Source organism: Crocodylus siamensis, chromosome 2, assembly GCF_052110815.1.
Source record: "Crocodylus siamensis isolate JL-2025a chromosome 2, ASM5211081v1, whole genome shotgun sequence".
NCBI classification, from domain to species: Eukaryota; Metazoa; Chordata; order Crocodylia; family Crocodylidae; genus Crocodylus; species Crocodylus siamensis.
In genome coordinates this window covers 225,980,908-226,008,356 of record NC_143396.1, presented here as the reverse complement: position 1 = coordinate 226,008,356, position 27,449 = coordinate 225,980,908, and the positions used below count along the sequence as shown (strand labels likewise).

The 27,449-nt window shown below is 45.0% G+C and overlaps 3 protein-coding genes across 3 annotated transcripts in view; 2 read left to right on the top strand and 1 right to left on the bottom strand.

Annotated features, from left to right (window-relative positions):
- Positions 1 to 10,487, top strand: part of DESI2 (desumoylating isopeptidase 2) — an 88,165-nt gene extending 77,678 nt beyond the window's left edge. Inside the window, exon 5 of the mRNA XM_090033249.1 lies at positions 7,168 to 10,487. Coding sequence (XP_089889375.1) covers positions 7,168 to 7,410 — 243 coding nt within the window. The 3' untranslated portion in view covers positions 7,411 to 10,487. The remainder of the gene's footprint in view (positions 1 to 7,167) is intronic.
- LOC149871794 (uncharacterized) lies at positions 4,559 to 5,760 on the bottom strand. The gene has a single exon (XM_090034962.1). The coding sequence runs from the start codon at positions 5,758 to 5,760 to the stop codon at positions 4,612 to 4,614; it is 1,149 nt and encodes a 382-aa protein (XP_089891088.1). The 3' UTR covers positions 4,559 to 4,611.
- A 7,162-nt stretch (positions 10,488 to 17,649) lies between the features above and the next one.
- The window catches only part of COX16 (cytochrome c oxidase assembly factor COX16), an 81,449-nt gene continuing 71,649 nt past the window's right edge, over positions 17,650 to 27,449 (top strand). The window contains exon 1 of the mRNA XM_090033252.1: positions 17,650 to 17,828. Coding sequence (XP_089889378.1) covers positions 17,778 to 17,828 — 51 coding nt within the window. The 5' untranslated portion in view covers positions 17,650 to 17,777. The remainder of the gene's footprint in view (positions 17,829 to 27,449) is intronic.

Here is a 27,449-nt window from a genome sequence, read left to right as displayed (position 1 = left end):
GGAAACCCACATTTTTCTGCATTTTTCCACAGTGAACAGACTTGGAACTCTGTGGATGATACTGGAAATCTGGGACAGATGTCCTGGAGGCATGCAAACCGGGACCAGGACCTGATGTTCCCATTTTGGGACTGTCCCACCCAATTATAGACAGGTGGTCACCTTACCTTCTTCCTGAGGGGGGCAAGGGCTTGGGTACTTATGTACTCAGCAGCTATGCTGCTCACACTCATGTGTCTGGAAATAGGAGCTGGGATGGCTGCAGTGCCAGTCACTGTTCTTGTACTCTCCTTAACTAAATCCTGGATCTGCCCATGGTGCCACATTGTTATCACACTATATTTTTTCTCTTTATGCGTGTGCTCCAGCAACATGGTATGAGCATGTGCAGTCTGTACATGGAGATGTGAGAGGTTTCCCAACACAGCTCAATTCTCAAGAAATGGCCAAATGATAGAGGGGCCCGATTCTGAAAGTTGGTTAAATCAGAGGGCTACCTGAACCAAGCAGCCTATTGGGCTGACACGAGCAGGCACACTAGTTACCCAAGGACCAGTGTAGCTAACATCACATTCAGCTGCTTTGTACTCTACAACAAGAACAACCAGGTTCACTTTAGAATGAGATCAACTGCAGGAAGCCTTCGGCATAAGTCCAAAGTAGGGTTTGAACTCAGGTCTTCTCATGAGTAGTAAGATGCTTTGACTGCACTGCTACCACCTTCTGGCAAGATGATGGAATACCACCACAGTACAGTAAGCTCTCAATTCCTTGAAGGAACCAGTTCTCAGAGCTTGATCCAAAACCCAGGGAAGTCTTTGGAGAGACTCCCATGGACTTCACTGGGCTGAAGAACAGGCCCTTGATAAGATGTGGAATGATTACCTACAGCACATTGTTTGTCCAATCAGAAATTTGTGAAATTCTGTGTGGTCATGTCTAAAGGCAGTTGCAAAGCTGCACTTTGACAGTAAGCTTTACCCAGAAAATGAACTCCTGCAGTGGATCAACTAAATAATATGTCTCTGATTTCTTCAAGCCTATGTATGGAGATAGTCGAGGTAAATTGGATGTCTTGTTTTTGGAATTTCTACATTTCCTAATGTTTCTAATGTTTGAGAATCAGAGGATGGCTTTTTAAAGAAAATCATACTGAAAAGGTAACCTGCACCTAAGCTTCAGACATGCCCTAGAGAGGGCTTATAAGCTTGTGGAGTCTCTGGCAAGCCAGGCTTAGACTTTCAGGAAGTAAGGCAGCTCAGGCTCATGGCTGTATCCATGCTCTATCCTCCAGCAGGTCTCCTAGACTTTTCAGGAGCAGGACATTCTTGCTATATATAGATTTACAGAGATCTGCACAAAGATGGGCTGAGTGAGAGCACAATCTCTTTTTTAAAGGTGCCTAGTGGTTAGAGCAAGCACCAGGACAGGAGGAGTTCTGCATTCCAGCCCTGCTCCAAGAACTGCTTATGTATTTTATTTAGTGACTTTTTAATGTTAAATGGCATTACTTAAGATGCTCAGAGGCTCTCTTTGTATCCTGCATTACTTGTAGGTTGAGCTGAAAGGCTGGTGTGGACTTGACAGCTCCCCCCAAATAGCACCCAAACTGTCAAAACCCATTTCTCACTTTTGGCTTCCGCCATGCATGTCTGAACTGTATTTCTACTAGACTACACAGATGACAGCTGGGTCACTTACAGCTCTTATCCATAGCCCCTGAAAGGACTTGGAGTTATGAGAAGAGCTCTTCTACTACAGACTACCCCTGACTGGTGGCTGTAAACACATGCAACTTCCACAAAAGTTCTGATCTGAAATGGGGGCAGAGCGTGCCCAGAAGAAGTAGCATGTTAGTTGCACCCAGCTTTCCCAATGTCTGTATAGATCGGGCACTTTAGTGGGGCTCTTTTGGCGGTTTTGTCTAATAGCTGATTGAATTGGCTTTAGCTGAAATGTTACGAATTACACTCGTAAGTCACGTGCAGTTTGCTCTAGGCTGGGGCAATGATCATGCAGAGCAAGTACCCAAAGTCAGATACAGAATTTTTTATTCGCAGCAGCGAGGTGCCTCCTATTAGATATAATTTTCTTTTATACCTTAGTTAGTACATTAGCATTAGCTCATGCTTGCGAAAATACCCAATCATTTACTAACTAAACTGCTACTCTATCCAATCAGGTGGCACTGTGTACGTGAACGCCGAAGTTTAACCCTTGTGACTGCATGCTCTATATACTCTTGCCAAGTAGTCTGCTTCACTAGAAGAACAGTCCTTGTACCTCTTTCAAGGTTCCTTGTTGACCGGATTCAGCTAGTTTCATATCTTATCAGTAGCCCTTACGCAGCACTTCTCCCTTCACCCGTCTAGTACGTGCTGTGTCCAATTCTACGTGTTGAGGTTAAAGGTAAAAGAAATGGCCTTACTTCTATATTGCAAAATCCACACACAACTAAAAGTACCAAAAAACCCCACTGAAGTGCCCAATCTATGCAGGCACCACAGAGCGGGGTTGAAGTAACACACTGCTGTTTCTAGTACAGGGTGGTTTTGTTTTATTTTGTTTTTTCCCCCCTCACATCTAGTAGCATCCATGGTGTAGTTTTAGACTTAATATTTGGCCTGGAGAGTTATGGCAAGTAAAGTTTTTATGGCTCTAGATGGAATTTGAATTCTTCTTCATTCATGAAGTTCCATTGGTTTAACCACAGTAGAAACAAGTTTTTCTTCATTACTTCTGAAGTGTTAAATACAACTGCTTCAACCACAACACACTGTTAAAAGGAAAGCTCAAACCTCAGAAGCTGTAGCATCTGAGTGGCCTTCTTCATAAAATGCTGAGAATCATATTCTGCCATAGAATAGCAACCAGACTGCATCTACATTGAAGAACGAGCATAGCATATCTCTTAGGAAAGAGGAACCTCGTAAGATTTCATCATTGCACTCAAGCTCCTTTGGTGATTGATGGCAAGGTGCCCATGTGTCCTTAAGTACTTTTTGGAGTCCCTCTTTGGTTTATTGATTCAGTCTGTTAAAAAAAAAAAAAGCTAATAAAAGCAAAAGGCAAAGCCCCTAACATCATTTCTACACAGCCATGAACAGGTCTTTGATCTCCAAAGAGAAGGGAATTGAACTTTAAGAGTGCTTGTACATGTGACACCATTACCATGTACACATGACAAAAATGGCACTTTGTTGGCTTAATGGTGTCACGCTGTACATGTGCAGGAGTTTTGGGAGTTAAATCAGTTTGCATCATTGCAAACTAAACTACATTGGGATGTAGTGTTTTCAATTTACCGGGGTATAGAATGCAACCCTAAGGACTAAACCTCTGTCATGTGTACAAGTGCCCCAAAACAGCAATGCCACTCCACACCACCCTCATGCTACTCTGCTTCTAGTGCTAAATTCTAAAACTCCACTTCTCTTTCTATTGTGTGAACAGTATTTTTTGAGTCCCTTAGGATATTCAATCTAGCACTTTTTACCAGAACTAAATCCACAGACACTCAAAAAAGTCTCCTTTATTTTGTATATTCACTTTCTCCAAAGGCAATGCCTGAACTGCTGAAAATGGAGAAGGCATTCTCCCTGAGTCCCATTGAGGATGAAGGTAACTGTGCCTGCATTTGGTAGTAATGGTAAAGACTGAAAGACATAGATGGGTACAAGATTTGCTTTTAAATAGGGCTGAGCTTAATATGTTTAATATGCATTGTGTTAACATTGTGGATACAGCTAAAAGAACTGGAAGTGCCTGCTGAGAGAATTTGTTCCCATGGTTCATGGATCACCTGTGGGCAGGTTCCTTCCTATCAACTATTCCTAAACCCTTGCTGTGGGGGTGATGGTATATGAGAAGTCATAGTAATAACAACTGAGTTTTTGGAAGGGAGCTATATCTATGACTCTTCAGTTGCTAAGCGGTTGTCAAAATTAATGTGTCAGAAACTACTACATCATTTGTATGATTTTGTCTGAGGTAAACAAAAGAGAACACGTTGTTGAGGTCAGAAATGACTACTGCCAAGCTGTAGTTTTCTGAGGAAGAGGGTGGATGTTTTCTAGTATTTTTTAGTAGCAAAGTAAGTTATTGAAAGAGCTTGGTCCTATTCACTTCCTAACCAATGTCTTTGTTTTTATACACTTATCTCTCAACTTTAAATGTATCTCTCAACTTTAAACTAGTGTGTGTTACATGTCAAAATAATTAAAATTCCTAATAAAAAATGCATTGATGTCATTTGTCTTATCTTGATATCCTAATGAAGTCTCCAGCCCAGAGATTTCTATTCATTTCCTTGTGCCCATTTTGCTTCTTGGAAAGGGCGTGGGCTGCTCTGGAGATATCTGGTTAGAGGGTTGTGCCCCTCTGCTCAGGGTCAGACTGATTGCCATATTTGGGGTCAGAAGGGATATTATCCATGGTTAGATTGATATGGACTTTGTGGGGTCTTACCTTCCTCTGTAGTGGGGTGCATGGCCCTCTTCCTGGGATCTCTTGAGTGTGTTTTAACAACCTTACAGTAGCAGGGCATGGGGGGGATGAAAGTAGCAGGTAAGTAGTGGAGAGGTACCTGGGGAGTCAGATGTCAGGCAGGTTTTAATGTGTCATAAATCCAATGTCTGTGCTAAGTCCATGATTCTTTTGTATCCAGGAGATTGATGAAGTGAAGTTTCCTTTGAGGATTAGAAATGAGAGATTGGAGAGGGAGTGGTTTTCTTGCAAGAAATGTGCCCCCATAGGTAATTGGGTATTTTTGTCCTTGATAGATTTTCGGTGTGTGTTCATTTTGGTGCGCAGTTGTTGTTTGGTCTCTCCTACATATATTCCATCAGGGCATTTGGTGCATTGGATGAGATATATTACATTTCTGGAGGTGCAGCTGTAAGATCCGGGAATGCTGATGGCTCTGTTGTGGGGTGTAGTGATTGTGGGGGTGGTGGAGAGGTGTTGGCAGGTTTTGCATTTCTTGTCATGGCATTGTCTGGATCCATTTGGTGTGTTCTGAGACACAGGAAGTTTACTTCTGGTGATAAGGTTAGTGAGATTTGGTGCTTGTTTGAAGGCTAGGATGGGTGGTTCTGAGAAGATCTCTTTAAGAACTGGGTCTCCTTCTAGTATGGGTTGCAGTTGATTGAGGATTTTCCATATGGGTTCAAGGGAGGGGTGATAGATTATAACTAGCTGTGTGTGATTTGTGCAGGTTTCTCTTCTGTACTGCAGCAGCTCTTCATGTGGTATCCAGGTGGCTCTTTCAAACATGCAGTCTATCTCTCTGGAGGAGTGTCCTTGTTGGGTGAAAGCCCTTTTAAGATTGGTGAGGTGGCAATCCCAGGTGTTCTCAGTGCAAATCTGATGGTATCTGAGGGCTTGGTTGTATATTACAGCTTTGTTGGTGTGTTTAGGGTGATTGCTGGTTCTGTGCAAATATGTGTGTTGATCTGTGAGTTTCTTGTATAACGTGGTCTGTATTTTACCATTTTGGATACTGATCATCATGGCTACAAAGGAGATGTTGGTGCTGGAGTATTCAAGAGATAATTGGATGAAGGGATGATGATTGTTGTATTTCTGGTGGAACTCAATCAGAAATTGCAGGCTTTCAGTCATATTGATGACATCTTCATCATTTGATCTTAAGTACAGCAAGGGTTTGATGGTGCAGTCCTTCAGGAATTCTTCCAAGTGGCTTATATAAATGTTGGCATACAGAGGGGCCATGTTAGTGCCCATAGCTGTTCCCATCATCTGGAGGAAGTGTTGGTTATTAAAAGTGAAATTGTTTTGTGTGAGGATGAAGTGTATAAGGTCAGTAATATATTTGGGTGTTTACTCAGTTCATTAGACAGATTTTCAGACTGGAGGGAGGGGGAGTTGGGAAATCTGCACTTGGGTAAGGTACTGTATAGACAACCCTACAGCCAGGAATCTGTTTATCCATATAGAAGATACAGGAGGGGCACCACATTTGGAAGCTTCTCCCATATTGCTAAGGCAGCATGCTTTGGCTTGGCTGTAGGCAGGGAACGCTTCCAGGGTTGGGAGTAGTATTTTGCCTCTGTGCCTACTTTAGACTGCAAGCACCTTGGCACAGTGGCCATATTTCCTGTGTGTTGGTGTGGATCTGTACTTGTTAATGAAACTTAATACATTTTAGGGGTGAAATCCTGATGCCTCTGAAGTCACCTGGTTTCCCCTTAAATGACTGTCTTAAAATGCCACTTCTTTGCCTATCAAATGCAATGTTTATTGTGGTGAGGACTTCTGTCTCCAGTCAGAACTAGACTGACTTAGAGGCTACCAAATGCTAATGTGTACTGAATATAAATTTATCAAATTTGAATGCTATAGAAAAGATGCTTATCATGCTAACCATCCTCTGAGCCTTCCCATCCCATCATATTAGAAATTATATAATTAGAGAAATAAACCGTAGGAGTACATGAGCCACAAGAATATACACAAAACAATGACCCACACATACTATATGCACGAAACAAGACATTTGTGTTTGCTGTTTTCTATTTCCTATTTCAGTGATTTATTTTAAGAACTACCATCCTGGGAAAGTGGAGAAAAGCATTCAAAGGTGCTGTAGTACAAATCTACTTTGTGGTTTAGTCCACTTGACTGTACCAGCATTGTACAGAGTGGTGATCGGAGGGAATAATTTTTCCTGAGTTGCTATCCACCTGGTCTGGGCCAAATCACAGATTAATCAAGCTTGGCTCAACATCAGTCTAAATCTCTTGAAAACGTTACACATTGAAAATGGAATTCAAATACCTTCACCCCTATTCTAGGAGCTAACAACCCTTTTGATCCATAAACCTAAAGAACAAGGCTTCAAAGTATCTGAGGCAATGCACGGCTGCGAGTAGGTTCCCCCACCTTCCTCAGGCACGCTGATTGAAGAACAAGAGGGGCTGACCATAAAAACCTGTGTATTTGCCAAGGCTATCATAACACACAGACTATCTTGGTGGAATTTAAGGTTGGGTCTGATATCAAAAGGTATGTCTATGGAATGAAATAAGAATATTTTGAGCAATCAGGAATCCAGACTGGTAAGGAGGTGGGGGAGATCTTTTTAACAGAAGCACAATACATGTTTTAGTACTAGTAAACTTATTCTTTTTCTGCTTTGCTCCACAGATCCTGTGTGGGAAGGAGATACCCCGTTGGGTGAACCGCCTGGCTTATTTCAGCTCATGCATCCCCTTTCTCCAGAGTTGCCTCCCAAAGGAGTGGCTGACCCCTGCAGCCTTGCAGAGCCATATCAGCCTCGGTCTCCACAAGGAAGAGCAGGGAGACACAACAGATGAGGAGTCCCCATCCACTTCTGCAGCTGCCTCAGCCTCAGGCACCTCAAGAACCTGTAGACATACACGGGTCTAAGTTGTGCCCTCAAATGCCATTTCCCCTCTCTCTCTCCCCCTCTCTCTTCTCCCTCCCCACCCCACTCTTTCTGGGTCTCTTCAAATTCATTCTTACCTACCCTTTCTCATGCCTTCTATCTTTTCCTTCTCCCAAAACTATTGAGGAAACCCCATTTAATGAGACAATGAACGCTTGTTCCTTTCTCTGAGGGCTGCCACTGTGGTTCCTTGGCAAAATGACTTTCAGCCCCAGTATTGTGCTGAACACTGTGGTGGCTCCCGGGATTCTTTGATCCACAGAGAACTGCAGACTCTGAGGCATGAAAGGATGGATTTAAGGGGACTATTGGGAGGCACCATACTGTGAAGTTCCCTGGCTGGAACTGTTTTTATTCTTTTATCTTCTCTCTCCTGCCTGTAAACCTCCTCTCCAGTTCCACTGAGGTTGTCCTTCCTCCACCACGTACCTCCTGTCTCTACCAAACAAAGGAAGCAGAGCCTGAGCTTGACTTTCTCATCTCCAAGACCAGCAACAAGCTCCAACCAATTTCCCCTTTTTTACCAGGTTTCTAAATCATTTGAACAACAAATGAAACATGCTGCTGTTCCACGATCACCAGTTTTCTGTATTGGAATTTAATAAGAGCTCAAAGGACTTTCCTGCCCTCAACAACAATAACAAAATTACCTTGGAAAATGAATGTGTAGCAGTGGCTTTTGCTTGGATCAGAAAAGGCATGGAGCTAATGCTCAGAGGCAGCTACTCAGTAGGCTCAGGGGTGACCTTAGGTACATTGGTGCTCTTAGGCAAAAGGATTTTAATTTTCCTCCCTAGCTCAGCACTTTCATATCTCTGGGTTCCTCTCTCCCTTCCCTCATATGGGCCCAAGAAATTTGTTTTCTGACTAGGTAATCAGCTATGCTGTACACTGGGGATGGATTTCTGGATCCAAGAGGGTAATAAGAGAGACTCTCCTGGGTAAATCACTATTTCCTGCAGCCTTTTTTCCTAGTCATGGACTCAAATGTAGCTTCCTAGGCAGCCACTTACCCAGCCTACATTTTAAGGTAAATGAAAAAGTGAAAAAGCACTGAAAAAGATACAATCTATCTAGATGGAGAATGAATCCAAAGAGTGTACATCTGTTTACACCCCTTCCCCATTCAAAGGCTGTCTTTAATTGGAAAGCAGCTTGGGAACCATCAAGAAGCACTGAGTAGCCTGTGCCATACAGAGCTCTATGGTATCTCCTGTTACCCAGCACCATTGTATTTCAGTCATTTGGGATGGAAGAAGCATGAGGCTGGTCAATCAGCTTCTCCAGCATTGGCCCACAGATGTCTGAAGCCCCTGTGATGGTTTCGGTGGTTGGGGTGGGGGTGGGTAGGAGAACAGAACAAGTGTGCTCATTCCTTTATTCAATCTCTGAACCATGAGTTTTGATTAGAGAGTATAGTAGGGTGGAGAATGAGAATCCAGGTCGCTTTTTTACCACGAGCAGCTGCTATTGGCTATACGGAAGAGAAAGATAAAAGACTGTGATCAAGTGTCTGTAATGCATTGTCTTAGAGCCCGTTTTTTAAGAGCTGTGCAGCAGGAGCTTCTGTCGGTGTTTAGCATCTGTGAAGAACCAGCCCTCAGTACGGGTGACTACTTTGTTTAGTAACCAAAGTGAGAATAGGATCCTGCTACTCTCACCCAGTTTATGCAGTATTCCTGTAGCTAAAGTTGAGAAAGTCTTGTGCTTTGGAGTTTGCAAGTGTTATGTTCCATCGTCGCTGATGTACATGATGTCAGTACATATGAGACCTTTGTTTATTCTGTGCACACACACAAATGTGTGTGCAAGTGCATGTGTGTATGCACGTACCCAGAGATTATAGAGTACTGAGAGCCCTGTGAAGAGCCTGGGGCTATTGTTAGGAAGAGCTGCTGGATTCTTGTTGGGGCAGGGGACTCTAGGGGGTTTTGATAGGTAGAAATTCAGTCCTTGGAGCATAATCAAACTCTGCTCTCCCTGGGCAGTGTTGCACATTTGTACAAAGAAACCTTTAAGACATGCCTTTAATTTTTTCATAATGTGTACAAAGTGCTGCAGTTCCTAGTGCTTTTGCCCAGAACCAAAGTCACATTCTTTATTAAACTTGGCTGCCCACAGCTACTACCCAGTCAGTGCTGCATTATAGATTATTCTGAAGCTTCTGGTGTAGCCATTCTCTGTTACCATGGGGTTCCCCAGGTGGGTGCCTAGATCCAGCACCACCGTCTCTGTGAAGCTTGTTAAGATTGGTATTATACTCTCCATTATTCTGAAGCTGCTGGAGTTGCTGCCCAGAAACATCATTACACAATGCAGCACTACATCCCCTGTTCCCCTACCATCACTGGTATTGCTGCTGAAAATCAGGAGTGCAATCTCCATTTCTCTGAAGTTCCCAGGGTTTCTGCGAGCAACCAGCATTTTGTTACGTGCAGGCACTTTTAAAACATGTCTTTAGGTCCTGCCCTGGAGGAAAGCAAGTGGAGGTTCTCCTAGAGCTTTTGTTTGGAGGGGGGAAAATGTAGTTACACTAATAACAAACAATGCCTGACCTGATGACAATGAGCCATCACCCTATCCTTCCATCTTGTGTCTGAGCTTAGAATAAAACATTGTACCAGACATCCACAGTAGAATCAGGTCTCCAGTGGCAAACATTTCACTAGGGAAGCACTCTCTTTAAATATTTAATGAAATAACATTAATAAACGGCTGCATTTTCATCCAGGCAAGCTGCGTTCCTCCTCAATTCAAGTCCTGGGGATAGGACACATGTTTGAGGTCTTGGGACTTTCCTTTGGTGCAAGCGGCTAGCATTATAAAAAGAGGAATTTGGAGGGGCTTTTCTGTAATGAGGGGGAAGAAAAACAAAACTTTTCTTTGGCTGATTTGTAGCTCAGAATGTGTTACTGTCCTCAAGAGAGCTGCTGACCTCCACTCTCTGTCCAAGACGACAGACCACCATCAATCAACAAGAATAAAGGGACACTGTGGAAATAAGAAGTATATTAATAATAGCTTTATCTGTGTAATTAACAGCATTTTAGATTATTAAAACTGATGGAGTTTTTAAAATCTAATTTACTGTTCTTCTATGGTGAAGTTTGTTTGTTGTGGGCACTATCCTTACCTTTCAGAGAGTGAAATTAGGCTGGTTGGTGTGTCACTTTCTGTTTCTAATTGCTTTCACTTTCTGTTTTTCCTGTATGCCTTGCTGCTGCTTTTTTGGGTTCCTAACACTGGGTGGAGTTTTGAAGACAAGCAATTTTCACTGAAGTACATGGAGATATTTGGAAGTGGGTAGAGGGAATAGAATATGTTTCATTGCCCCTTGTCCCATTATTTATTTTTTAAATTCTATAACTTTAATGTTGGGACCTAAATACCTTGAGATTCCCCTTTCAGATAGGGGGAGGAACTATCACTGCACTTGGGCACCAGCAGCTGCAGGTGATTTCTCTTACAGAGGATCTAGACCGGCACAGATGAGATAGTGGGAGTTAAAGGTGAGGTTAAACTAATGCTAGAATAATAATATTTGTGATTTGTGCAAACATACGTTTCCTTTAGGGAGAGTCCAGGAAAGAAGAAAAGAGTTAAGTTGTAAACAGAATCTTCTCTCAATAGCATTTCAATAATGCCAGTTCTTCTGATCTGGGGAGACTTTTCTTTTGGGAGGCACCTGGCCATTTCTCTATACGGAATTCAAGAATGGAGAAACTTGGAGTTCTCAAACACTTAGAGGACATAGAAAGAAACAACTCTGCTTTTACAGCCTGTTATTTCCTGAATTTTGTGCCAGTGTGTTGGGACAGTACTGTACAGTGAAAAGTGACACAGAGAGGCTGGTTTCAGAGGTGCTGAGGATGTGTACCTCTCACTATTTTCCATTGGGGTGGTGAGTGCTGAAGGATTCTGAAAATCAGGTCCATATTGCCTTTGCATAGTTGGCAAGTTCTAGAAACAGCAGCGCTTGTGAGGACAACAGTTCCAGCCAAGCAGATGTGTAGCATTTACAGTAAGTACCTCAATGACCATGCAGTTTCAAGACATTAGTCTGCTAAAGAATTGCTAATACTAGAGATGGATGTATAAGCCATCCAAGGTATGGCAGCATTGTTTCCTACAGGATGATCACCAGGGGATTGTCTGGTTTAAAGAACCCAAGCAAAGTGACTTCTATCATTTCCCATGGGCACTATTCAATCTGTCTTGTTGTCAGTGCTTTTGCTATTCAGACTAAGTTTTTCTTGTGCTCACTTTCAACCCATCACTTCTAGTGATGCTGTTTAGCAGTTCCCAATTTTCTCCCTCTCTACCTTAGTGTTTATAATCTGCAAATCGGTTCAATCATTCAATTAGACTAGGAACTATTTCTAGGATAATGTGGTGACCACAAAATCAAAATAACACTTAGCATTGCTTTTCAGTGTAGTATGTATCATAATCCATGCTTTGTTCAGGAAAATTAAGAGTTCTGCACTTCCACCACGTTCCTGACTTGGCTAAGAGAGAGGACTACTTCAATTCATTCAGTGAATTGCAGCACTGTTTCTTGTGGTTAATGTTCCCTTAGTGATTCAAGACCCTTCCACTGTAATTTTATATAGTTCCACTGAGGGATATGGCATTTAGCAGGCACATAAGATGAGGGGCAAAATTTAGCTCTGGCATAGTAACTTCCTGTCATGCTGTTACTTATTAGTACTCTCTTCTTTGCTTTGTCAGGTGCTAGATTTGTTTGGGGCCCTACATATGGGACACTACATTCTCCAATTGAAATTTAGATTAACTTCTTGGGGTCTGTAAATTATGGTGGATGCTGCCACACCATCCTCCTGGCTTCCATGGTCTGACGAGCAGCTTCGGAGCCTCCTACTCCTTTCAAGCATATCAGCTTATTGCCCCAAGCTGGCAGCCTTTTCCTTTCAGCAGCCTCATCCCTACTCCATCCCTCTGTGTCAATGTCTTCCAAGTGTCACACTTGGCATTTTAATTAGCTGATGAAGTGAAGCAGGGAAATAATGATTTGGCATTGCTGTGATACTGTCCAGGTGTTCAGAAGATGCTGGTCTGACTTCTCATTGAAATGCTTTGTAAGAGACTGGTCAGCCTTCCAATTTTAACTGATCTTTTTCAAACCCATTGGGCATGTCCCCACGAGCAGGAACAAGTATTCCCCTGAGCAACTAACAGTGATACATATTTGTGGAACATAGCAAGTTGTCCTGGGCTGAGTAGAGGAAGCTGGGGCCAGCACCTGGGGTTCTGGGGGTCTCCTGGGGCTCTAGTGGCAGTGATCCAGATGCACGGAGCCTGGCCAACAACTGGAGCATGGCATGGGCAGGCCACGCTCCAGTTTCAGGTGGAGCACACTGCCGCCATGAGTGCCACCCTGCTTTTTTCTGGTGTTTTTTTGACACCAGGATTTCCCAGTGTCAAAAAACACCACTGCACTGCAAAATAGCAGTTCAGCACACAACTGCAGGTGCAGTATGTTCAGTTTGTAGAGCTAGAAACATGTCTATGATCTGGCTCAAGCTGGACGTGTGCGCTCATCTAGACATACCCATTGACATACAGTGAATTCCATTGCTGTTGTAGCAGACACACCACAATCATGATCCTGGGAAGAGCTGCTGTTTTTCCAATGCCTTTGGACAATTCAATTGGATGTGTGGCATTTGCATTAGGTGTTAAGGGTTGTGTGCAAATGCACAAGTAATTATTAAGAGAAATGATGTATTTGTGGTTCTTAATGTGAAATAAGCTCTGTACTTTGCCAAAATAAGAGGCCATATTTATTTTTGGGGCAGCTGTAACAATTACAAATCTATTATTTCTATTCCTTGCCCATGTGTTGACCAGCGTAGGATAAAAAGGAAAAACACTGGCAACAGCTGGAGCTGGAGGGCTGCACAAATAAAGGAGCTTTGGTGGAAAGTTCCAGGAGACATTTTGCCCTCAGGGACAAGTGTGGTTTACCTACAAAAGCCTGTTGGGCCTGCATGCACATAGTTTAACGCTGTCTTTGGCCAACTACTTAAATCCCTTTCATATCATTAACTAGATCTTTGACTGAGGAAGGTCAAGTTCTGAACATCAAATGAGGGACTAACAATGCAGATTTCAGGATTGAACAGTGCAAGCGGGATCTTTGAAAGTTTCTTCCCCCATTGCACAACAGTTCTGAACTCTGCCATTTTCTGATCTTCCAGTTCTGCCTCCCCCAGCCTGTGCAACTGCACCTCAGTCTTTAGTCGCATTGCCTAATGTAAGAGTGATGTAGCCATGATGATCCAGAAATTATGTAAGAGGCAAGTCTTTGTTAGGGCGATACTTTTTATTGGACCAACTATATAGTTGGGATAAAGTCAGGCAAGCTTTTGAATATAAGCTGTTGCTTCTCACTATGCTGTGCCAGGCTTCCTGTGACCAAAGACCTGACAAAGAATGTCTTGCATTCAAAAGCTTGTCTAACTTTAACTTTATGCCAGGTGCATAGTTGGTTCAATAAAAGATATCACTCTAAGAAAGCCTTTCATGTTGCATCACCTACGCATTGCATCATGCTCCTGAGCTTCATTTTTATCAGCATATCTTGGTCCTGACCTGCAGTACCCTCTGCTGGTTCAACCTGAAGTTAGACCACAAATTCTACCAAACTGCAGGAATGATTTCCGGCGGTGGGGGAGAAGAGACTTGGGGAGAAACTAAATTAATTTCATCTGTGAGCTAGTCAGTATTTGAGCACAGTTTTCCAGCTCTGCATTTGAACGCCACATTGCCATGCTCGAGTCCTGCTATCGGACGTTTCCTACAAAGCACAAAGGAAAGTTTAATGAAAAAGTGTAATATTCTGTGTCACATACACATGTATAACCTTCCTTTCTTCTTCAATGGCATAAAACAGACAATTGGAGGGATGTTATTATTAACCACATGTATGGGCACGACATGTTTCACCTGGAGCTCATTACACAGCATGTATGCACAGTGCAGAATCATGTCCGGGTTCCAGACTGCCAGACCTTCGAAGTCACCAAGGCTGAAGCGGACAATCCTCATTTCACCAGACACCCTGTCTCACTGGGGAATGCAATAGGGTTGTCATTACTGCAAGGATAGCTGTAGCCACTATCACAGTTCTCAGAGGAATATTCTTCATTATGTATTGAACAAGTCTCCCCCTCCCACCCTGCAATTACTTAAGGAATCATTGCAGGCTTGGCAGAAATGGTCCCATGTGGAGCACATGCTGGGTAGGAGGAAACATCTCTTTCTTTCATCTTTGAGATTCTTGAATTTCCTTGAGGGGATTCTCTGTGACAAACCATCTGTCCATTTAGTGGCACCAAGGCCCTCCTCAGCCTCAGGGTTACATAGACAACATCACTCACTTTCTCTCTCTCTCTTTCTGCCAACCCCAAAGGAGCCTTTAACTTCCAGCAAACTGCCTTGATTTCTAACAGGAATTTTACCTGGGTCAAAATTACAGGTTCAGACCTCAGTGAAGGCCCTTCATTCTATCAGTGGTCAATAATATTAGATATGCCTCAGCTATCTAATAATAATATTAGATAGGCCACAGCTTTACTGTTGATTGTACCATACTTGGATGCCTTCAGATTTCCTTTGTCTCCTGAAATACAGAATAGCAGTGAATTGTCTCTATATTACTATTGTTATCAGTGACTATTGTTGCTTTATTATTACTAGCATTATGATAATGCCTCAGAGCTCTATTATGGATCAGAACTTCACTGTGCAAGGTGCTGTAAAAAAAATAACAAGGTGGTCCCTGCCCCAAAGAGTTTCTAATCTAAGCTAGGGCTCGTCCTAGCCTAAGAGTATTGAACTCACTGAGCCACAGGGCCAGTCTGGATGGACCCTGTGGACCTAGTCAAAATTAGTTCTGGAGCCAGTGTACAAGGCCAGTCTGGTGGGATATCACATACAGTGTATGCCCTGGATCAGTCTCATGTGCTGCATGCAGTGTGTACTTGTGCCTGGTTCAGCCCTGAATACTGGCCTTAAACTAAAGCTCATGTTGCAAGTGGCACATGGGGCCAGTACAGGGCACGCAATGCAGATGGTGCTTGCACTGGCATGCAGGGACAGTCTGGGGGCCCAGTCTGGACCCAGAGCCTATATGCAGGGCTGAGCTGGTGCAAGTGCTGCATGCAATGAGCGGGGCCAGGGCTGGGGCCAGCATTGGTCAGTGCTAGGGTTCCATGGGCTGGATCTGACCTGCAGGCTGGATCTTTGACACCCCCAATCTAAGCAAAAGCTGAGAATTTCAGAGCAGACAGACAACTAAAGAAAGAAATGTAAGGGAAGCAATCCTAGATGGCTTAAATCATTAGTGTGTGCAGAACAACTTCATTCAAACACCTTAGTCACAGTTATATCAAGCAGCAGAAAAATCTGTGAAATATTCAGTGGCCTTATTTAATCAATAGCTTCAACTAATTTAGAGAGCTACTACTGTACCACTAGCAGCTTCCAGCTCTCACAGCTCCAGGCACACTAAGATTATCCAGTTGTAGCAGCTGAATTAGGCAAAATGTCCGACTTGCTTGTTGAGCTTAAATTAAATATTTTGTATTGATTTATTTCAGAATGTGGTTATGCCTTGTCTGGGCAGATACAGGAAAGAGTTTATATTCAGGGCCAAATGCACCACACAAATCTTTTTTTCTTTTATCCTTTTTCTTTCTAAACATGAGCCCAGACGCATGTTCTTTCTAAACAGGAGCTCTTTTTCCCAGTCTTGCCCAAATGAAATGTAGACAGGCAAGTCTCAAGATAAAAGTGAGACTTAATTCAAGATGAGCATAACCTACAAAACTCTGCCTGGATCAACACAGTCCCAAGACTGAGGCTTTCCTCATTATGGGATGGCAGGCCTAGATCTGAGCTTTTTCAGAATTTTACAACCATTTGTAAAGCGCTGATTCAGAGCTTTCAGTCCCAATTGTCCAGCATGAGGGAGGTTTGTTTGATTTATTAAGGAGAGAAGGACTGGATGTAATCTGAATGGATTGGGTATATTTTTATATTTGAATCCGGAGTTTTAGTGTAACTTTATCTTAGTCTCTCTCAGTAAGGCATAGAAGGGAAGACAGCAGAGACTCCCTATGCCTGAAGAAGGGGGATTGCACCTGAAAGCTTGCTAACAACTTTTCCCCAACTACTCAGTTGGTCTAATAAAAGATGTCACATCTACTCAAAGATCCTTGCCTGTAAATAGTTATAGCATTGAGTCTGCACTATGAGGTAAACTGCAGTTTTGTAATTGGTCAGAAATGCAATTGTTTTACCAAGTTACAAATCAGGTGGGTAAGTTTGTGTACAGAGCAAATTTCAGAGAACTGCAGAGAAGCCGGGGCTGGAAGGGATCTCCAGGGACCATCGAGTCCAACCCTGTCTGAGGCAGGATCATCCCTGTCCAAACCATCCTAGTTCTGCCAGCGTCACCTCGATGGCAAGGCAGTACCTACTTTGCAGCCTGCGTCTGTATTGGTGCATCCTGGGAAATCAAGGTCACTGCTCTATGGTGATTCAGAAAGGGGAGAAAGGGTCAGATGCCTCAAACCTGGCCCTGCAGAGGTGGGTGTCACAGAGTGGGGAGCACTGGCAGGAAAGGCGATTGTCGCAGCCAGTCCCACCTGGGAGGTGGGGCTCTTCCGCACGTAGCAAGGCAGCCACGTGCTGGCGATGGTTGCTGAAAGGCAGCCCCACGCCAGGACAACGCTGCAACACGAGCTGCCGTAGCTGCAACAACTGAACCACAGAGCAGCGCTTCTCAACCCGTTTTTGACCTGTGGCCCGCCTCGGACAGCGCCAGGCGTGACGCTCATGCTGGCTTTTTTGACCCCGGGGAAATGAAAGGGCCCTGCTCCCCTTGCAGCGGAGCCCGGACAGGGACCAGGGATGAGTCGTTACACGTTTTGGGGCACTGACTTAATAGCTGCTGGGCTCTTTTTATATAGTGGGGCAGTCATTTTTATCGCGGGGTAATTGCTGGGCATGTGTCCGGCCTAAATGTGCTGCGCGACTCACCAGCAAGCTGTATCAGCCACCTAACGCGCAGCAAGCGCCACGGTACCACTCCGGCACGCGCGGGCGCCGCCCGCCCCCTAGCGGCTGAACAGCGCGCAGACTCCGCCCCCTGCCCGCCGCGCGAGCGGAGAGTGCATGCGCCAGGCCCGGCCCCGCCCCACCCTGCACTGCGGGCGCACCGGAACCGAGGTGCTCGGGGCCGTTGTGCCGGGCCGGGTTCGTGTACGTGACGGACCGCCTAACCCGGAAGAGCTGGCAGGTGGAAGGGTCCGGCCGCAGCATGGCGTGGCTGCGGCGGAATATTACGCTGCGCTATGGCATCCCCATGGTGGTGAGCATCGGCGGGGGCGGCCTGCCTTGCGTCACGGGAGGGGCGGGGCCTGCGGGCCTGTTTCCGGGGCAACCGTGGGGCCGTGCGCACCTCCCTCTCCCTACCCCCTACTGGGCTCTCCCCCCACATGCCCTAGGGGCTGGGCAGGCGTGGAGTCACAGAGCTGGGAGCGGTGGGGCTCAAGGGCCCTCGGGAGGTCACCTAAGGGCGCTCCTGTCGCACATTATGTATATGGCACCATTGGTCTGTCACATGTTAAGGTATATGGTGCCATTGGTCAGTCAAGTGCAATAAACTGAGATGCAGCCAGAGGTGCTGAGCAGTGATATCCCAGGACTAAAATGACTGCCTAGCTGTCAAGAGCGCCAGCACCGCAGCCGTAGCGCTTGGACCGGCAAAGCATCTCTGCAGCCAGTCATTGTCCCGCTCTGCTTTGAACATGCAGTCGGGCCCCTAGTCCCACCAGCTGTCTGAGGCAGAATCATCCTCTTCCAAAGCACCCTGCACAAATCTAGTGTGGGGCCTCCAGCAGAGCTGCGTGATCATCCCCAGCGCGGCATCACATGTACACCCTCGCCTGCCACGGGGAAGGGGAGGCACAATGTCCTGCTGCCAGCGTTGTTACTATACACCCAGGCTCCCTGCTGCAGAGGAAGGTAGAATCCCCTTAGTCCTTCCCAATCTGAACCTGGGGTAAACTTCCTTTCTGACCCTATGTACAGCGATAGGTTGAATCCTGAGCGGTGGGGCAGGACTCTCCAGTCAGGAACCTGTGGGTTTAGGTCCCAGCAGAAGTGTTGGCACAGCCCAGTCAGAGTCGCCAGCCTTGGATGCAGCCAGCACCCAGTGCCTGTGAGGGAGACTTAAAAGTATCCCTGACACATGTAGCAGCTTTGCAGAGGAGAGGGAAGGGGTTGAATTTCCTCCTGGCTTCTTGTGGCAACCAGCAAAGTGCAGAAGCATGAGGAATACCCATAGTAGAACACAGACATGGCTACACCTAGATCATCTCTGACCGTTCCTGGTCACCTCTGACCAGTGGCTCTTCTTCAAGGGGCCCTTGTACTGCTCTGGTGACCCAGATGCTGCACCGGACCAGCCCCTTACTCGGTGCCTGATGTACCTGCTGGCTACAGCACTTGCTGGAGCCGATTTTGGGCTGTGCCTCTTGTGGCATTTGTTTGGGCCAGCATCCTGGGAAGATGCTGCATGTGCTGGATCAGGCATGTGAGTAGAGTGGTCCTTGGGCCTGATCTCTAGATGGTCTGTTTCATTGCCTCACTGTTCTAACAGTGAAGAATTTTTTTCAGGATATTCAATCTAAGCCTACTTTGCTGCAACTTTTGGCCATTAGTATGTGTCCTGTTCTCTGCAAAAAGAGAGACAAGGTGTTTTCCATCTTCTTTATGGCAGCTGTTCAAGTATTTTAAGACTGCTATCATGTCCCCCTTAAGTACTTTTTCCACAAGCTGAGCATGTCTGTTTTGTACAGCATATTTTTGTAATGCTTGCCTTCCAAGCCCTTTGTCATTTTTGTCAACTGCCTCTGAACCCTCTGTAACTTTTCCATGTCCTTTTTAAAATGTGGAGCCCAAAACTGCACGCGATATTCTGGATGAGGCCTAACCAGTGCCAAGTAGAGAGGCACTGTCACTACCTGTGTCTTGCACCTAATGCTTCTGTTGATGCATCCCAAAACCTCATTCACTTTTTGTGCAGCTACATCACACTGCAGACTTGTATATTAAGTCTGTGATACACCAAGAGTCCCAGATCCTTCTCTGTAGTGCTGCCATCTAGTGAGGTGTCACCTATTTTGTACTTCTGTTTTTGATTATTCTCCATGAGGAATAGCATCTTGCACCTGTCATTATTGACCTTCGTCCTGTTAGCTCCAGCCCAGTTTTCCAATATGTCAGGATCCTTCTGAATTGCACTTCCATGCTCTAGCATGTTCAGAATCCTTCCCAGTTTCATGTTATCTACACATTTACTCAAGAAGGTTTCTAGGTCAGCATTCAGATCCCTCATATACATATTGAACAGCGCTGGGACAGACCCATATGGGACTCTGCTCAAAACCTCTTGACATTCTGACATGGATCCATTTATAATTACACTTTGCTTGCAGTTATTGAGGCAGTTGTGTATCGACTTTATAGTAGTTTTGTGCAGCCCATGTAGAAGGTCATGTGGAACTTTGCCAAAAGCCTTGCTGAACTCCAGATAGACTACGTCCCTAGCATTCCCTTCATCCACCTAAGTAGTTACTTTGTAAGAGGAGGAGATCAGATTTGTTTGGCATGATTCATTGTTAGTAAATCCATGCTGGCTGCTTGTGATCAGCTTTTCGTCCTCCAGGTGCTTGCAAATGGACTTCCTTATGCTCCAATAACTTCTTGGGCACTTTCTTAGAAACCTAAGCGTTGTTAAATTAATCAGTTGAAAGGATAAATTGTGTAGACCAGGGGTGGCCAACCTGCAGGACACATGCCACAAGTGGCATGGGCAGCCTCTCTGTGTGGCACACAGCAGATTGGCCAGAGTAGCATATTTGGCAGAAAGAAGAGGGCAGGGAGCCAAAAGCTGAGCAGCTGGGGAAGGGTATCAGGGGTTGGGCCCTAGGGGTTGAAGATTGGAATGGCACTGGGGGCTTAATTTGTGGCATATGTGCCAGAAATTGGTCCTCACTGACGTAGACGAGTTCCTTCCAATCCTCATCATGGAGATTTGTGTGATTTCTTTTTCCTTGGCTTTTTTAGCTGCAGTTGAGCTGTGGCTCTGCAAAGACTTGTCTCACATCCTGCCTGTGCATTTAAATGGAGGAAGAAGGGGCTTTTGTTTCAGATGAGTTATGTACCAAAATTATAGATAACGCAACAGTTTAGTATAGTTGAGATCAGAGAAAGATCAATGAATGCCAGAGGGACCTAACAAAGTGATGCAGTTGGACAACATAAAGCTAAATAAAGTTCAGTAGAGGATTCTGTGTAATGCATAGTGGAAGAAATAATGGCTTTTTATACACACTGTTTTAAGTGTACACATAAGAAGATGGATTATGGTAACAATGTGAACAGTTTTATGGAAAGGCTTGTGCCCAGCTGTGGTTATAGAAGCAAACTGAACATTAAGGTGAGTGATGAATGGAACAGGCATTCATTCTGATAATTCTAATATTATAAAAGCTTTAGTCTGTATGTCTGTCTGTCTGTAATGCTTTTTTCGCATTCTGATTCGTTGTCTCGGCAGCCAATCACAATGCTTACTGAAACAACTACCGTATTTTTCGGACCATAAGACGCACCTAGTTTTTATGGCAGGAGAGACTATGTGTGTCTCTCCTGCCATGACGGGCTCCTCTGGGTCAATCCGCCACTCTCCGCTCGGGGTCCTGGGTCTGGCTGCTGCTGCTGTCCCTCTCTCCGCCGGGGCGGACAGCCCCCCCCGCCGGGTCCGCGCTCCCGCCTGGTGCGGAGCCGCCTGCAGGCTCCCCTCCTGGAGCCTCAGTCTCCGCGGCAGCGAGTCCCTCCTTCGGACTCCTGCCCCGTCTGTTCCGGCCGGCCATTTTTATTGCCGGCTCCTGGGCACCGGCACGGGCGCCGGCTTCCAGTGTAAACAAGCGGCGGATGTCCCGCTCGGGCTCCGCCGCCTCTGCGGGCAAGCTCCACCCCGTCTTCCCGGGACACGGCATAAACAAGCGGCGGGTGTCCCGCTCGGGCTCCGCCGCCTCCGCGGGCAAGCTCCGCCCCGTCTCCCCGGGACACACACCTTCGGACCATAAGACGCACCCTCGTTTTCACTCCACTTTTGGGGGCAAAAAAGTGCGTCTTATGGTCCGAAAAATACGGTAGTTAGAGTGCTCTGCACAGACAGAAGCATCACCGTGACGGTGGGGACTGAGGGACCGGAGGGGGAACAAGAGAAGCAGGCGGAGTGGGGAGCTGCTGGCCATGATAGGCAGGGCGGCCCCTTTGGGTAGATGAAAAACCAACACGAAGTACCCATTAAGCAGGTTGGCTTTGTCCTGGGTGTCGGCTGTCAGTTGTCCCATTTGGTTTAGCAGGGGTCCAGTGTTGCCCTTACTTTTCTTCCAAAAACCATTGGAAATAGAGGGGTCCATGGGAAGGCAAGCAAATACTAAAATCAAAGCACAGCTTCCTTGTGAGTATGTTAAAAAGGATTAACTACTTAAAGAAGTGGCAAAGATTTAAAAAAAAGGCAAAGATTTGATCGGACAGAAGTGTATATACACTAAAGAATGGTATCAAGAAGGTAAAGCAAGCACTCTTAGTTACTCTTTCTCACAATGACCATTTAGGAATTTCAAAGAGGTTAAAATACCAGCTGTAAAACTAATAGGAATATTGGACTGGAAAAGGCATCCAACATCAGGCCTAGTGCTATTGCAGTCAACTGTGTCATTTAATCAGTTTAATAAACTGATGAAGCTCCCTCTCATATTTACGTCTATTGTCCTCCTTCATTCTATGGAAAGACTCTTTCAAAACCTCACTCCTGATGATTAACTTCTAGCCTGATTTTCTTTGCTGACATTGTTCATTTATCAGCATTGTGTTTTTGTGTAGAAAGCTCTTTTCCCTCTCTGGTGCTTACCCTCCTGATGAATTCATAGACACCACTGCTACTACTTTCTGGATCCCAGTGAGTCTTAAGCAGGAGCTAGGTATTGATCTGCTCAGACTGGGGCAGTTCTGGGCATGCAGAAAAGATGCATGCAGGTGCCTCTGAAATTTGCAGGTCAGAGGGAGGTGCTTAGTAAGTTTGAGTGGCCAAAGGAACAGGGGTTTTTTGGGTTGCAGTCATGAACCTTAGTTTCCTTAAGTATGCCTATGTTACATTTGGGACACCTAAATCCGCCTTTGGATCTGAACTGTGATCCTTAGAGCTGTCAGCTTTTTCATGAGTAGTAGAGTTGCTTAAGCAGGGCTGGAGTGTTGTAGCTGTTATGGGCCAAGAAATGTCTGAGAGAAAAGGTTTTTTCATGATACCTTTTCGTGGACCAACAGTTGGGTATCAAGTGCCGTTTCTCAGGGCACAGGTCAAAGTTGGTTAAAAAATGTTAGCTGCCTGGAAGTGCATCTGATTTGTCCTTCATTTGACACCAAAGTGTGCGCCACTCTTTCTGAAGATCTCAAAGTGAAAAATACCAGGGTTGAAGCTGGTTAAGTATCTTTTTATACATACTGGGGGTGTCAAACACATTCTAAGGGCCATATCCAACCCATGGAGTGGTGTCAGCCAGCCTGCAGAGCTCTTACAGGGCCAAGAATACATGGCTGGGGCCTTCTGTTGAATTCTCAGGTACAGAGTCCTAATAGGCATATGTGTTAGTGGCAGGTAAGTGAGAAATGGCTGTGTTAATTCCCGCTGCTCAGCCCACTACTGCCACCAGACCTGGATCCTGCCCAGGAGCTTTATTGCAGTCCAGATTGATCCCTGTGGCCTGGATCCGGTCTGGGAGTAGAGATGAGTTTGACACCCATGATGTAGATTAAAAGCCTTTATTCAAAATTGTCTATTTGCCTCTTTTCAAGGTAAATTTTCAAGGATTTCCCCCCTGTCCTCCCTGCATTACCTAGGGTTTGTTGAGGGCTGTTATGGTATTAGGATTTCGAAGAGGTTTTCTGAGTTTGGTGATGTTTAAAACTTCAGATTGGTAATTGGCCTCTTTTGGTATGTCTGCAGAGCTCAGTGCTGTTTTATGTAGAAATACACAGGCTGGCTTCAGGACTAGCAGCAGCCTTAACATAACCTTCTGCCCAGGCTAATTAGGGTGGAGAAACAGGGCTGCATAGTCTGGGCAGAGTGGCGAGCTTACACAGCTCTGCAGCTTCTAATACTTGAACTGCCTTTTGTATCACTGCGTTGTGCTGCTTGAGAGTGCATTGCCTACACTGTAGTCTTCAGTAAGACATTCCCTACAGGGGGGAGTGTCTTCTTACCCATACCAGCAGACTGTAGAGTGGGAATTACTAAATCAATGGAATGACTAGGGATGAAATTCAATTTTTCCTCAAATCGGTGAGTTTCATTTTCTGTAAGTACAAACCTGACACATGATGTTATCAATGCGTGGCATAAAAAGGTATGCATGTGGGAGAGTGATGTAGCTTGGCATGAAACATTTAACAGCTTGAATGCTACAGGGTGTGTAGGCCTGAAGCAGTAGGATGGTAACATCTGTGTAGATGTTGGGATAAACTCCAGTGTCCTTGCAGATGTATCTTGTAAGACTTGCTGTTCTGAGAAGGAAAGTTATACTGCTCATGCAAGCAGGTACTCTACCTGTTTTTGTATTTTTTTCTGTCCATCTCTTTCCCTTTTCTCTCATGAAAGATGCAAGGAATACTTACCTTACCACCTGCAGCTTATCTGTAGGACAGTTGTGTGTCACGGACAGCCCCTACCACACTCCTGTGGAAACGGCCCTGCAGGTGGGGAACTTACCCAACTGGGACCGGACATGCAGCATGGCTCAGATGTTTGTGGGAGCATAGCTGCCAGCAATTCCAGGAGCACAAGAACCCATGCTTTGGGAAACTGGATCTGAATGGCTGGTAGCAAGAGGCTGGCAGTTTAAAGGGAGGATGCCAAGGAGAGTTCAGTATTTGGCATCCCCAGCAAGAAAACCTGATTGGAGGCTACAGGAGGGGGAAAACCCACAAAGAAGAAGCCCAGCGCACCAGACCCTCAGGATCTGTGGAGGCTGGGGCAAGCCCCGAGGACAGACTGATTTCTAGCCCCGGAAAGATAAGTTAATGGAGATAAGGAGAAGGGACAGAGATCCCATCCCCGCAGAAACCTGAGCTGATACCCCTGAGGAAGGAAGGAGTGGGAGAGAACAAAAGCAAACCGGTCTGCTGGCAGAACTGGAGTCCAAGGAGACTCCTGAAGCTGCCAGTAAAAAGAAACATGCGTCCTGGTAGTGAATGAAGAACCGAGCAGAGACATGCTGCCTGTGGCAGAGTAGACCCAGGAAAGGAAGAAGAAGCTTGAGGGAGGTACCTGTAAATTTTGAGTTATGAAGAAATAGAGGGAGAGAGGAACCCAGCTAAGGAGCACTACCTTTGATTTAAATCCTTATGCATTGAGGGGGAGAATAATAGAAGAAAAAAGGGGAGGGGAAGAACCACTTGCAGAAAGATTTGATTTAAAGTTGGGAGTGAAGCTGTCTCCAAGCCGCTGAAAAAGATAATTGAAGAGGTCAAAGGTGGAGGTCCTGAGACCTTCCGGGGAAGAAATCTGAGGGATTTAATGGAGATCATTTTTATTTGATTTGATGAGAGCGGTCATAGAGTAATGGGGCTGGTGAACAAAGAGAACAAGCTATTGCAAACTGAAGAATGGAGAGAGAGAGAGAGAGCAGAATAGTCTCCACTCACCACCATGAAGAACAGTACCATCCACCTGAGAGGATAGGGGCAGAGTATAGCAGAGGTTAGAGGTTGGAGCCCTGCAGAAAATCCACGATGGGATCAGACTGACTGGCAAGCCAGAACATTCATCCTCCTATACATACATTTTCCATCAAGACGTGGTAGGAAATTGTAGGAGCTATATTGTGGTCTGAATAACCTGGCGCAGTTCTGAAGTGAGAGAATATGACTCGCTTACAACTTCGTTCTCCATTTTGTCCTGTGAGAGGAGAAAAAGTGGGAGTTCTAGTTTAGAGTCCTTATTCCACAGTCAAGATTATCTTGCTGAAAAGAGGTGTGACTGTCAGTGTCTCATTCCTTTTGATATTTCCAGATGATCCTGTGCCAACAAAGCTATTTGGCACCAGTGCCAGTGGATCTGGCATCACATCATTCTTCTGAGACACAGAACGTGTAAGGTTACTTCTCCAATGTAATTAACACATTTAAAATGAATTGCAGGGGTTCTTTTCAGACAGATGCAGTTTGCGATTCCAAAGGATTTGGAGGATACATGCTTAGACTTAAACATTACAAGCAAATGACTGGTTTTTTTAAGTGAATGTTTGATAATCACCATCACCTACATTTGTGATACATGCCAAAACTTAAGTTCATGGCTCTGGGTTGTCCTGCTACAGCCAGTGACTTTCAAAGCACTTAAAGCTGTGTAAGCATTACAAAGACACATCTCTTGGTTCTGTTATCATCAGACACTATAGGAGAAAAGCAGAATCCTGAAGGTCTGAACTTGAGTCTTTGCAGGTAGATGGGCTGCATTTAAATGCTTGAATTCTGCCTTTTTATTTCATACACTGAAATGCACTCAGAAGTCCTGACCTGCAACATCCTGAAATGTTGCCTGTTTCACCTTGACAAAGTTAGGTTCTTCTGTCTCCTTTCCGCTCCTCTGTTTCTCCCTGTCCTTAGTAAAAATGCTTTGTAGAGGTACCTTGCAGGTGCACCCTCTTATTTTTCTAATCCTGCCTCGGACACTACATGTGCTGTGTATACTGATGTTTTGCCATTGGATATGCTTTTTTTGATTGGGACTCTTCCACTTGCCTATATCAGAGGTGGCCTACAGGCCAGATACGGCCTGTGGAGCCATATCATCTGGCCTGCAGCCTCACAGGTCAGATGATGTGGCTCCAGACTAGCCCTGTGCCTCTCTTCTGGCCCATGGAGCCAGATGAGATGTATGCTACTGACCTATATCACAGACAGGGAAGGAAGCAGAGTGCAAATTAGAAGGAACATACTAGCAGTATTTGAACAATATAATGGTCCTCACTACCGTCAAGGGAATGGCATTGGCTTACCAGGCTCCTGACAATGGGCTGTTTGCTTAGCTTAAGACACCTCTTTAGGACAGTTTGGTTTTGCATTTACTTTCATCTGTAGTTGAAAAGCAGGTCATGAGTTTCAGAAGGGTTTTTTAACTACATTCTGAAGTTGCCTTTGTGCCATGCTGTGTGTTTCATAGATTTCATAGACATTAGGGCTGGAAGGGACCTCAGAAGATCATTGAGTCCAGCCCCACAACCGAAGGGCAGGAAGTTAGCTGGGATCATAGGATCCCTGCAAGATAAGCATCCAAGAGGACAATGTCTTACTGCTTAATGGATTGAAGAGTTCACCATTTTTTCTAATACGTTTAAATAATAGGACACAGGAAGGTCTTTTATGAAATCAGTTAGGAGGAATTTTTGTTTGCATGAACTCTGTGAATTGTCTGATGCTGCAATTTATTCAGTCCTGTGATACTCTGAGCATATTGGATTTCCATTGACCTTGGTGGATCTGGCTTCAAGTGAAGAATGGAAACTCTGAAACTGAGTAAAGTTTTTGGTGGGGATAAAGAGACTTAAAAATTATCTCATTGTCTCATACCAGCTCCCAAACTATTACAACAAAAACCAATAGCATTTCATCCATTTCTTAATGCTGACCTATATTGTCTCTCTAACAGTTCCCAAAATGTGAGCTGCAGAACCGTTGAGGAAATTGCACTTATTGCCTTATGTGACTTTGTTGTTTACAATAAAATGTATCTTATGAAACATAGTGATTGAAATGAATAGGACTTCATATCTGCCCATGAGAACCAAATTCCAGCATCTCAGTTTTGTAGGCAAACCATTAGGTATATGTACTCGCATATTCATGCTGCATAGAAAGC

Excerpts from the sequence above, each read along its gene's own strand:
- LOC149871794 (XM_090034962.1), bottom strand. The coding sequence starts at position 5,760 with ATGATGGGAACAGCTATGGGCACTAACATGGCCCCTCTGTATGCCAAC.